Here is a 12,167-nt window from a genome sequence, read left to right on the forward strand (position 1 = left end):
ATTAATAACAGAGAATCACGGGATAGTGTTCAAAAGTGAAGGAATTGTACTTTTAGTTTACAGCATAAATAAGTATCCCTATTAAAAAATACAGGTCAAAAGTTAAGGAATATTACAATATTGAAGCCAATGATACAGAGAGAACAAAGGAAGCAGCTCTATTTGTGTTGGAAGAATGACTAATACGTGAAAGCAGTAGATGTAGATATATTAGGGTAATGTTTAATAAGGATAAATTAGAATTATTTAAAATTAAATAAGGGTATAATTGGAAAAACAGATAACTAAATAATGAGATATCACCAAATTGATGGTTTCAAATATTGAAGATTTTCATGGTTTACAGAATCATGAAACTAAATCATACCATATCATGTAATTAAATAAACAATCAAAATAAATGCAAATCGTGTAGAAAGTTGAAACTAAAGAGTTGACAAAAAGAGAAAAAAACATTCTTTTTGAATGGACTAAAATGAAAAACAGGATAAATAAACGGACTAAAATGAGGATAAATACACGGACTAAAATGAAAAACAGGATAAATAAGCGGATTAAAAAAAGTACGACAAACAAATTAAAATAAAGGGCTTAACATTTTTTCAAATAAAATACAAATCCAAACACAACTTCAATTTCTAAATACTTTTTTTCCACTCAACTTCAAATACAACTAAATTTTTTTCAAATATCATCAAATTCATGTCCAAACACCTACTTTTTTTTGTCAATATAATAAGTTTTGCATTTTCTCCACTTACCACACATTTGAACCTTTTTGTTATCTCCATTTTCCACCTGCAAATGTATATGTCAAGTACCTTCATTAGTTTTAAAGTTACTTATTTACGAGAGTACTTGTTTATCAAAAGGATAAAATACCTAGTGTAATTTCATAATTGAGTCTTGAGAGAATAGAGCGCATACAAACCTTATCTTTACCTCATAAAAATAGATATTCGATGGAGCATACACAAACCTTATTTATCTCATAAACATAGAAAGGTTGTTTCCGATGGAGCATACACAGGCCTTACCTTTACCTCGTAAAGATAGAGAGACTGTTTCTGATGAAACGTACACCCACCATATATTTAGCTCGTAGAGATAGAAAGATGAAGCATAAACAAACCTTACTTTTGTTGGGGTGAGGAAGCACCACAACTAAAGTTTGATATGATGAAAATATTGAAAATAAATTGGACACGAGAATTTTACGTGGAAACCCCTCTAAATGATAGAAGGGAAAAACCACGGGGTAGAAGGATCTCACTATATTTTGTGGAGTACACAGCTCTCAAATACAAGGAGAAAACAACAATTAACACTTCTCTCTTGTAAAAGGAACAACTACTAAAGAGGACACTCAAGACTACAATATTTATCTTGGTGTAAAACTCTCTTTGTATTCTTACTCTCTCTTTCTGGGATGCTTTAAATGAGGGCAGAATGCCCTCTATTTATAAGAGGAACAAAACGCGTAGAAGACGTGTTGCCAGTTTTTCTGTCAAAAGTTGCTTTTGGCAACTTTGACAATTCTTCCTCCTAGCAGCAACTTTTGATTCTGTCAAAAGTTGCTTTTGGCAACTTTGACTATTCTCTAGCAGCAACTTTTGACCACATTCTCCCACTTGAAGATTTAATTGAGAATCAATTAAGTCTTCACACTATCCTTTCTACCCAATTACTGCAATGTTACGTTTCTGCTAGGCCAATAGAAGATCGACACCATATGAACTTGTTACTGTTGATCGGCTTCGTAAACATATCTGCCAGGTTGTCATTAGTGTGAGTTTTCTGAATATCCACACTGCCTTCTTCCACCTTCTCACGAATAAAATGATACTGAACTCGTATGTGCTTTGTCCTTGAATGAAATGCCGGATTCTTTGCAAGATGCAAAGCGCTCTGACTGTCACAAAACAGAGCAACCTTCTCTTGTTTTTGTCAGAGCTCCTCCAGTAGCATCTGCATCCATATTGCCTCTTTGCTAGCTTGTGTAGCTGCTACATATTCTGCTTCCGTCGTAGATGTAGCCACGATAGATTGTAGTTTTGAAACCCAGCTTACAGCTCCTCCAACAATAGTAAACACATAACCTGTGGTGGACTTGCTTTTATCAAGATCACCTGCATAATCTGAATCAACATAACCTTTAACAATAAAGTCTGATCCTCCATAACACATTGTAACATCTGAGGTACCCTTGATGTATCTCAGGATCCTCTTAACAGTATTCCAATGCTCTCTTCCAGGATTAGACATGTATCGACTAACCACTCCCACTGCTTGTGCAATGTCAGGTCTTGTACATACCATGGCGAACATTAAACTTCCCACTGCTGATGCATACGGTACTCGAGACATCTCCATCCTCTCTGCTTCATTGCTAGGACTCATACTTGAGGATAACTTGAAATTAATAGGAAGTGGGGTAGAAATTGACTTACAGTCTTGCATCTTGAAGCGTCTCAAGATTTTCTTCAAGTAGTTCTTTTGAGAAAGCCAAATCTTCCTATTATTTCTGTCTCGGTGAATTTGCATCCCTAGAATCTTGTTTGCTGGTCCTAAGTCCTTCATTTCAAACTCCCTAGCCAACTGTGCCTTTAAATTTGTGAGACGATCTTTGTTGGGGCCTGCTACCAACATGTCGTCAACATACAACAACAAAATAACAAAGTCTTCATCACCAAATCTCTTGTAATAAACACAAGGATCTGAACTATGTCTGTTGTATCCAAGGCTTATAATGAAGGAATCAAATCTCTTATACCAACATCTCGGCGCCTGTTTGAGACCGTATAGAGATTTGTTCAACCTGCAAACCAAGTTCTTTTTTCCCTGTTCTTCAAAACCTTCTGGTTGGAGCATATAAATTTCTTCTTCAAGTTCTCCATGAAGAAATGCAGTTTTGACATTTAACTGCTCCAAGTACAAGTCAAATGTAGCACACATCGCCAGGACCACTCGAATTGTTGTGAGTCGAACCACTGGAGAAAATATCTCATTGAAATCGATACCTTCTTTCTGAGCGAATCCTTTTACCACCAATCTTGCACGATATTTCTCCACTTGATCATTACCATTGCGTTTGATCTTGTAGACCCATTTGTTTCCAATGACCTTCCTTCCTTGTGGTAATTGAACAAGATCCCATGTTTTATTTTTATGAATAGCTTCAATTTCTTCTTGCATTGCTGCCACCCACAGAGATGATTCTTGGCCTTTCATAGCTTCTTGAAAGGTTGAAGGCTCTCCATATTCTGTTAATAGACAGTATGCAATATTACTCTCCATAGAATAATCTGAGTGCCAAGCTGGTTCTCTTCTCTCCCTAGTTGACCGTCGAACTTCTGGAGTTTCGATCTCAGCTTGCTCTTGTTCTTCGTGCTCTGGTGCTGCTTCAGAAGAAACTGGAACTTCTTCTATTTCTTCAACTTCAACTGTAGTAGTCTCTGATTTTTCTTTTGAAGTGCTACCTTCTTTTGCTTGTATCTTGTTTTCAACAAATACAACATCCCTGCTGATTACCACCTTGCGGGCTGTGGGATCCCACAAGCGATACCCCTTGACTCCATCAGCATACCCTAAGAAAATGCATTCCCTGGATTTTGGATCCAATTTTGATTTTTCTTGGGTGTTGTACATAACATAAGCAGGACTTCCGAATATATGTAAGCGAGAATAATCAGCTGGTTTTCCTGTCCACATCTCCATTGGCGTTTTCAGATCAATTGCGGTTGATGGTGAGCGATTGATCACATAACATGCGGTTTTGACTGCTTCTGCCCAGAATGGTTTTTTCAACCCTGCAGTTGCCAACATAGCTCTTGTCCGTTCCAATAAGGTTCTGTTCATCCGCTCTGCTACTCCATTTTGTTGTGGAGTATATGCCACCGTGAACTGTCGTTTAATACCTTTTTGTTTACAGAAGTTATTAAATTCATCACCAGTGTATTCTCCTCCATTATCTGTCCTCAAACACTTGATCTTTTTCTCAGATTCAAGTTCCACCCGCGCTTTGAATTCTTTGAAAACTGAAAAAACATCTGCCTTCCTCTTGATTGGATACACCCAACTTTTCCTGGAGTAATTGTCGATAAATGACACAAAATATTTCGCTCCTCCTAGAGACTCCACCGGTGCTTGCCAGACATCAGAGTGAACCAGATCTAGTATTTCCTTGCTTTTAGCAGAGGAACTGCTAAACTTCAGTCTATTTTGCTTACTGGTAACACAATGCTCACAAAAGGGTAGTGAAACCTTTTTGAGCCCTGGAAGAAGTTTTTGCTCAGCAAGAATCTTCAAACCTCGTTCCGACATATGGCCAAGTTTACGATGCCACATCATCATTGATTCTTCAAGTGAACTTGCTGACGCGGTTGATGCTTCTCCTTCTTGGTGTGTTTCACCTTTAAGCACATATAGATTTGCAGCAAGTTTTTCTGCTTTCATCACTACAAGCGCTCCTTTGGATATTCTCATGACTCCACTATGAGTCTTATATGAACATCCATTATCATCTAGTTGTCCTAAAGACAATAGATTCTTCTTCAAGTCTTTTACATGTCGTACCTCCTGGATGGTGCGAATCGTGCCATCATACATCTTTATTTTGATAGACCCAATACCAATAACATCCAAAGCATGATCGTTTCCCATGAACACAGATCCTCCTGAGATAGGATTATATTGATGGAACCATTCTCTCCTGGAAGTCATGTGCCATGTTGCTCCTGTGTCCATGATCCAGACATCAGCAAAACGTTTTCTGCCTTCATTATTTGATATTGCCTCACTGCATAAAATATCGCCATCATCCGAGGTACATGCAACATTCCCTTGAGCATTTGATGGCTCAGGGTGTTCACTCTTCTTCTTGAACCGACAATCTTTCTTGAAGTGCCCTTTCTTGCCACAGTTGTAGCACTTGATATTCTTCTTACTCCTTGATTGAGATCTGCCATGATTGTGACTCCCACTGGGGCCACGTTCCGTTGGTCTTCCTCTCACCATCATCAAAGCTTCAGCTTGTTGCGAACTTGCTTGTCTGTCTTCCTTATTTTTGCGCCGATTTTCTTCTTCCAAGACAGCAGCTGCAATTTCATCGAAAACTAGACTGTCTGTATTGTTCGTCAGGTTGATGATAAGTTGATCATACGAGTCAGGCAGACTTTGAAGTAGAAGCTCCGCACGTTCAGTCCCCTCTATTTTGCAACCCATTGTTGTAAGTTGCGAAAACAGAGTATTCAAAGTATTGATATGTTCAGTAACTGACATGGACTCTGCCATTCGAAGAGTATACAATCTTCTTTTTAAGAAGATTTTATTATGCAAAGACTTGGCCTCATACAATCCTGTAAGAGTATCCCATATTTCCTTCGCCGTCCGCTTTTCCGCTACACTAGACAACACTTGATCAGCCAGTGCCAAGTGTAGATCAGCAACTGCGTTGCTGTCTATGTCATTCCACTTGCTGTCATCAGCAAAGTCTGCGGGCCTGCCTTCAATTGCAGCTAAGCAATTGTCTTTTCGCAATATCGCTTTTATTTTCATTTTCCACAATGAGAAATTAGTCCCATTGAATTTTTCAACATCAAACTTTATTGTACTCGACATTGTTATTTGCTTCACACCCTTCTAGATCGTTTCTGAATATTTTTGCGAACAATCGTGACAAACTGTACCGTCACCGAAATTTACTATTCACGTGAATAGTACTATTCACCGAATTTTACTATTCATGAAAAGTTACTATTCACAGGTAGTATCTTCGCATAAAATAGACAGAATAACCGAGGGCTCTGATACCACTGTTGGGGTGAGGAAGCACCACAACTAAAGTTTGATATGATGAAAATATTGAAAATAAATTGGACACGAGAATTTTACGTGGAAACCCCTCTAAATGATAGAAGGGAAAAACTACGGGGTAGAAGGATCTCACTATATTTTGTGGAGTACACAGCTCTCAAATACAAGGAGAAAACAACAATTAACACTTCTCTCTTGTAAAAGGAACAACTACTAAAGAGGACACTCAAGACTACAATATTTATCTTGGTGTAAAACTCTCTTTGTATTCTTACTCTCTCTTTCTGGGATGCTTTAAATGAGGGCAGAGTGCCCTCTATTTATAAGAGGAACAAAACGCGTAGAAGACGTGTTGCCAGTTTTTCTGTCAAAAGTTGCTTTTGGCAACTTTGACAATTCTTCCTCCTAGCAGCAACTTTTGATTCTGTCAAAAGTTGCTTTTGGCAACTTTGACTATTCTCTAGCAGCAATTTTTGACCACAACTTTCACCTCGTATAGATAGAGAGGCTTTTTCGATAGACAAGAAATTTAAAAATATATATTTTAAACCATAAAATGAAACCAATAGTAGAAGGAGATGGAGTACCTTAGAGGGAGAAATAGCTGAGCTTTTCATTTTAGAAGAAAAGAAAAAAAGTGAGAGAAACAAAGTAAATTTTCTTTGGTGTATTTTTCACCGAAAAGAACTTATGAAGTGGAGAAGTGAGATAGCTTGTATTTATAAGGAGAAGGAACGCCTAAATTGGAGCCAAATTTTGATCTGGTTGGTAGAGTACTAACTACTAGGTATGGAATTATTTATTCGCTTTTCTCAATGTTGTTTTTTTTAAGGAAAAATATTAAATATATTTTATATCTTTAAGTTGTAAAAATTATTAAAATTATCAAATCGTACCAAACAAACATACTTGTTAATTCTGTATATACAAAACCTTTATAGATATAATTCATTATCGTATAGTCCCAAAGGTCATATTTTGGGAAAAGTTCTGAAATGTTTAAATAATCACAATGGTCATATTTTGGGTTAAAATAAATGTAAAGTTGTTTCGAAAATTTAAGATTTAGTTTTTAAAATCTTTTGAAAAATAGATAAATTTTATAAACAAACAAATATTTAAAAAAAGAAAAGAAATGAAACTTGACTGATAAAACAGCTCAACAATTTGACTATCATGTATTCCTATTTGTAGAGGATAAAATTTAAAATATCTATCTTTCTTCCTAACTTGGCCTTCATGCTACCAAGATAGAACATTATATATTTTAAATTTATCTTGTATAGATTATGGTACGTCTTATATGAAGGCAACACACTTTTTTTGACCACCATGAACGACATCAATAAAGATTTTGCACACACAAAATTAACAAGTATGTTTCTTTGGTACCACCAGATTTTTTAATAATTTTTTAGAATTTTATGGGTCGTTTGATAGCTGGTTAGAGTTATGCAGGTGTTAGTCATGAGTGAATTTATGTATTATTTTATGTATTAGTATCTAATACCTACACAAAATAATATATAGATTTCGTCATAACTCACATAAGTATTTCTTATGCAGATTTCTAAATTGAAAATTCAACACTGTATTGATTTTATACATGAATAATCTACCTTCTACCAAGTTACCAAATATGATATTACTTATACAAAATTTAATACCTGCATAATTCACTTTCAAATTAACTACCAAACGACCCATAAGATTATTGCTGGTATGTGACAAAAGTTTGTAGGCAAGTTTCACATTTGCCCAATCGACTAAAAAAAATAACATTCGTAAGTCAAATATACAAAAAAAAAGTAAAGATATACACTATTATATATCAAAAATGTATAGCAGATATTCATAAACAAAAACTATACATTTATTAACTATTATTTTGGCGGACGATTATTGATGTCAATTTCTCAATTTTTATTTTTAATTTTACTTTCTTAAATTTATTAGTGTTCAATTAAATACCAGCTACCCCACAATATAAAAACAAAGGAGATAAACAATTAACCTTTTCAAATAAAACAGGCCACTTTGCTTAGACTATGCACTTTCAAAGTGAAAACTACTCATGGGGAATGAAAGTTTATGTTGTATGCACTGACAAAATTTTACCCTATCAGGTTAAGTTGATTTACATTAATAAGTAACTCTTCATATTAAGCCTAATACTGTAATTTGGCTAATAAAGCCATGACTTGCTATAACTAAACTTACACTGGTGTAAAAAGATTTTACAATCCATTTGTATACAACGTCAACACTATAGATAAAGTCAGAGACAATAGGTGCAGACGTGTTCACGGCCTAAATACCATTTCTGCCCCTGATAGGGCCAAAGCTGGTTCAATGGAGTACCCACCCGAAAATGGTCTGAACTCTAACTGCTCAAGTTCGGTTGGCCTTGTTTTCCAGGATGAGAAAGTAGGAGGGTCATTGAGTTTGCTGGCTTTTACTGCATCCACAATGCTAAGAGTTTCATAGGCCAGTCCTGCAGCAAATCAACAAACAATAAATTAATCCCACCTGATGTTTTAGAAGTCACACATTGAAGTGAATATGTCATTTAACCAATGACGGATTAATAATGTGTATATGCAAGACATAGGTCTTAAAACTGTTGCATTGGCGCAAATATTTGGTGCACATAAGGTTTTGCCCTAATCTACCTCTAGTTATTGAAACAAGCCTAGTTAGTAGTTCTTGAAGTTAAGTGCAAGAGGAAAGTTGTCCCTTTTCACATCATTTGAAGCAAAATGTATTACTCCCTCCGTTCACTTTTACTTGTCAACTTTACACTTTGCACGCCCTTAAGATACAATGATTAATATGAGTATTTTAGCACAATGTCTATATTAATAGATGTATAGTCTTAGATCTTGGAAAATGATTTAGGGACTAAGTAATTAATGTTGAGGGTAAAATAGGAAAAAAATAATTAGTTTTTCTTAATATGTTAAAAGTGACAAGTAAACGTGAAAATCTATTTTTAGAATAGTGGACAAATAAAAGTGAATGGAGGGAGTAAGTTTGAACCTTTTGAAGGTAGTAGATCAAGCTCCTTGAACGTATTCCTCGGATGACTATGTTTGTGTAATATGTTTTCTTGGGGACAATCATCCCCTTCTTGTGAGGAAAGTCTTTGACGCTTGATCCCAACTCGTTTCATACTTCTATTATCCTGCCTTTGGTGCACTGGTCTTCCACACATCAACATAAGAACAATGGCAAAAAGAGAAGGATAGATTCATATACAGGGGTCTACAAATGTCTTCTCTGGGTTAACTAACCAGGATTAATTTGTTTTTGGTGAGCATCTAAATGGAGAAGAACAAGTGCAGCGTCAACTTCAGCCAAATAATTGGCTCTGACCATATACACCTGTACAATGTCAACAGCAATGAACAGGCAACACAAAATACATAGGAGAAGTATTAATTAACTCATATACACTGACATAGTAAAATGAAATTGCACTATTTGGGAACTCGCAGGTTGCTTTATTTTTCAGGTCACTAATTCCACTTGTAATTGGAAGCTATCTGTAGTTATAGTTCACGTGACATCGTTTTGTAAAATTCATTTACACAGTTAGTGTACAAAAGTTGATCTTGAAATCATACTGGAGAACAATTTACAGAAACATTCATGTTTTAGCTCCAATTCAGTAACTCTAAATACACTGAACTCCTATCCATTCACAAACCATCCAACTAATACAGAGCTGCATGCCAGATTACTAGAGAACACAGAAGGAAGTTTTTCGATTCTGACCTTCAATTTGCAGAATCTGAACAACTGAAAAACTAAAACATCTCCCTCCACTAAGTCATGTGCAAGCGAAAAACCCCGCCATCCGCCACTGAGTCCATTCCTCTCAGCAAGATATTTTGTTTTAAATTCTTCCTGGCTTTCATCTACCAAAGTAACGGTTATATCATGCCGTGGCATATGCAGCTGGCAGAATAACCTTGGAAGAGACTGTGCCCAAGAAGAAATGAAGCAAATCAATCACTGACATTTTCAAATGAGTTTAACAGAACACTAAGAGGCTAACTTTTATATACAACAAATATGGATGGTAAGCTACACAGAAAGTGTAAAATTTCTCAACATTATCGGCGTATATGAGTTAAGCTTTATTCAACTATATGAAATTATTGAATTTGGGTGATAGATTTGTGCTTACTAGCCAGAAACCTCCACTAACATTTGATCTGATCATTGGCTTCATAAAGCTCGGATATTTAGTGCTCAATCTTGATTGGACCTCCTCTGCTCGATATTTGGCAGATGTTGCTAAATCAATTTGGTCATAAAGATTGGGCATCATTGCCATTTTCTTTTTACAGCTACAACAACATTATATAAGCAATTTCAGTAAATTTAACATCATGTTTCAGATTGAAGAGGGGAAGTACAAGGAAAGAAATATAATAATAACGAATACCTTCCACGTTTCTTGGGCTTCTTGAGAACAACCTGCAAAAGAACTTCTCAGAGGCATTCAAGATTTGAAGTGTATAAGTTATTATAAAACATCAAGTTAATATACAATTACTAAGTTCACAGTTAAATATTTAAAAATATTTAGTAGATTTTCTAATGTTGGAGAAACAAGAGGAAAATATAATAGTAAATGTTAATTATTTATGACAAAATACAAGTATGGCTTGAGTCGTGCTAGACATTGTTCTAAGAAACTATTTCAGTGATGTGAAATGTTCTCTCAGGATTAAACAAGCCTACCAAAGAGAATGCAAGAATAACAAAATTTAAATAGCAAAATCAGCAGTTGGGAAAGATAGTAGGTATGATAAAGTGATGGTTAGGCTCATTCTTCTCATTTCAAATGATAAAGACATAATGAGGTATTTACAAGTACTTGAAAAAGTGGCCAAATGTTGAGGGGTTTACATGAGTCGATGATCTCGCAAATACCTTTGCATAGTTGTTATTTGTCCAAAAACTTTAGAAATACCTTAATATTTTGCCAACACTTAATACATATATCATGCACAAAAATTAATGAATTCACGTGAACCCATAAATAGCACTCTAAATCCCCCCCTTAAAGTTATTTGGAAGTTCCAAACACCAGAAGAAAAGATCAAGAAAAGCTGGAAAAAAATAACAGAAATTTGCTCACTTGCTTATGCCATCCTTTGAGTTCCAATGACCTGTCTTTCATTACCTAAGGCTTCTGCGTGACATGAGAAGGTCTTACCCTCTAGACCTGCCCATAAATAAAGAAACGAGGATATAAATTATAATAACTCAAAATCATCAAGAACACCGTAAAATTAAGACAACAACTTATTATCTCAACCAATGTGTAGGCGTTTAGCACTCTCCACATGCTTAGAACTAGAAATTCAAGCTTAGACAATATTACACGAGGCATTGGAAAAGACTATATAACATCATTCCCCACACACTCAGAACTGGAAATTTGAATTTAGACGACATAACACGGGGCACTAGAAAGCACTAATGATGTATCTAGTTGGGTGAAAATAGACCTTGTGTTTACTTCAGCCACAAAGGTAGCTCAGGATGAAAGGATAGTCGAAGACTATAAGAAAATGAAAACACATTTCCTCAACAAATGTAGGGACATCAATTAACACTTAGCACGTTAAGACTACGTGTCTAGAGCATGGACACTATAACATGAAGTCCCCACATCGAAAAACACAACAATAGAGATGGTGACTCTGATACCGTATTACAATAATGGACATTAAGCCTAACTCAACCCCAATAATTAAATCATCAAATTTGATTAAACCCATATAAGGAGACAATAACACATTTCTTCAAGCAATGTGGGACTTCAATTAATGACCTAGCACGACAAGTGTTTGGGGGAGGAAGCACCACAACTAAAGTTTGATATGACAATAAATATGAAAATAAATTGGACACGAGAATTTTACGTGGAAACCCCTCTAACAGATAGAGAGGAAAAACCACGGGGTAGAAGGATTTCACTATTCAAATATGGGAGTACACTGCTCTCAAATATAAGGAGAAAACAACAATTAAAATTCCTCTCTTATAAAAGGAACAACTCACTAAAAAGGACACTCAAGACTAAAATATTTATCTTGGTGTATAACTCTCTTTGTATTTTTACTCTCACTTTTTCTGGATGATTTAAATGAGGGCATGAGGCCCTCTATTTATAAGAAGAAGAAACCACGTCAAAAATGTCATTTTTCAAATAAATATATTATTTATTTTCTTTTTGAACACATTTTTTTCTAATAATATTTTTTTATTAGCAAATATTTATTCTACTTCAATTAAAAAATTAAAAATATTTTTTATTTTATTATAATTATTTT

The 12,167-nt window shown here is 35.3% G+C and overlaps 1 protein-coding gene across 4 annotated transcripts; it reads right to left on the bottom strand.

Moving 5' to 3' along the window:
* Positions 1-7,926: 7,926 nt before the first annotated feature.
* Positions 7,927-11,956, bottom strand: LOC129885556 (B3 domain-containing protein At5g42700-like). 4 transcript variants are annotated; one of them, XM_055959870.1, is made up of 8 exons: positions 11,340-11,956; positions 10,967-11,053; positions 10,268-10,299; positions 10,007-10,169; positions 9,592-9,798; positions 9,108-9,198; positions 8,854-9,012; positions 7,927-8,308 (listed from the first exon to the last, which is right to left on the bottom strand). In XM_055959870.1, exons 2-8 carry the CDS (start codon positions 11,006-11,008, stop codon positions 8,118-8,120), a joined length of 885 nt encoding a protein of 294 aa, XP_055815845.1. In that variant the 5' UTR covers positions 11,009-11,053; positions 11,340-11,956; the 3' UTR covers positions 7,927-8,117. The 4 variants fall into 4 exon arrangements, with proteins under 4 accessions (XP_055815845.1, XP_055815844.1, XP_055815843.1 ...); XM_055959869.1 differs by having other exon boundaries at positions 11,147-11,956; XM_055959868.1 differs by having other exon boundaries at positions 10,967-11,956.
* Positions 11,957-12,167: the final 211 nt, after the last annotated feature.

This window comes from Solanum dulcamara, chromosome 4 (assembly GCF_947179165.1).
Source record: "Solanum dulcamara chromosome 4, daSolDulc1.2, whole genome shotgun sequence".
NCBI classification, from domain to species: Eukaryota; Viridiplantae; Streptophyta; class Magnoliopsida; order Solanales; family Solanaceae; genus Solanum; species Solanum dulcamara.

What these genes read in the sequence shown, in the direction of transcription:
- LOC129885556 (XM_055959870.1), bottom strand. Translation starts at nt 11,008, where the DNA reads ATGAAAGACAGGTCATTGGAACTCAAAGGATGGCATAAGCAA. An exon ending in TCAAAGGATGGCATAAGCAA is followed by an intron (nt 10,300 to 10,966) that starts GTGAGCAAATTT and finishes GTTCTTTTGCAG; the next exon opens with GTTGTTCTCAAGAAGCCCAA. An exon ending in TGATCTACTACCTTCAAAAG is followed by an intron (nt 8,309 to 8,853) that starts GTTCAAACTTAC and finishes GATTTGCTGCAG; the next exon opens with GACTGGCCTATGAAACTCTT.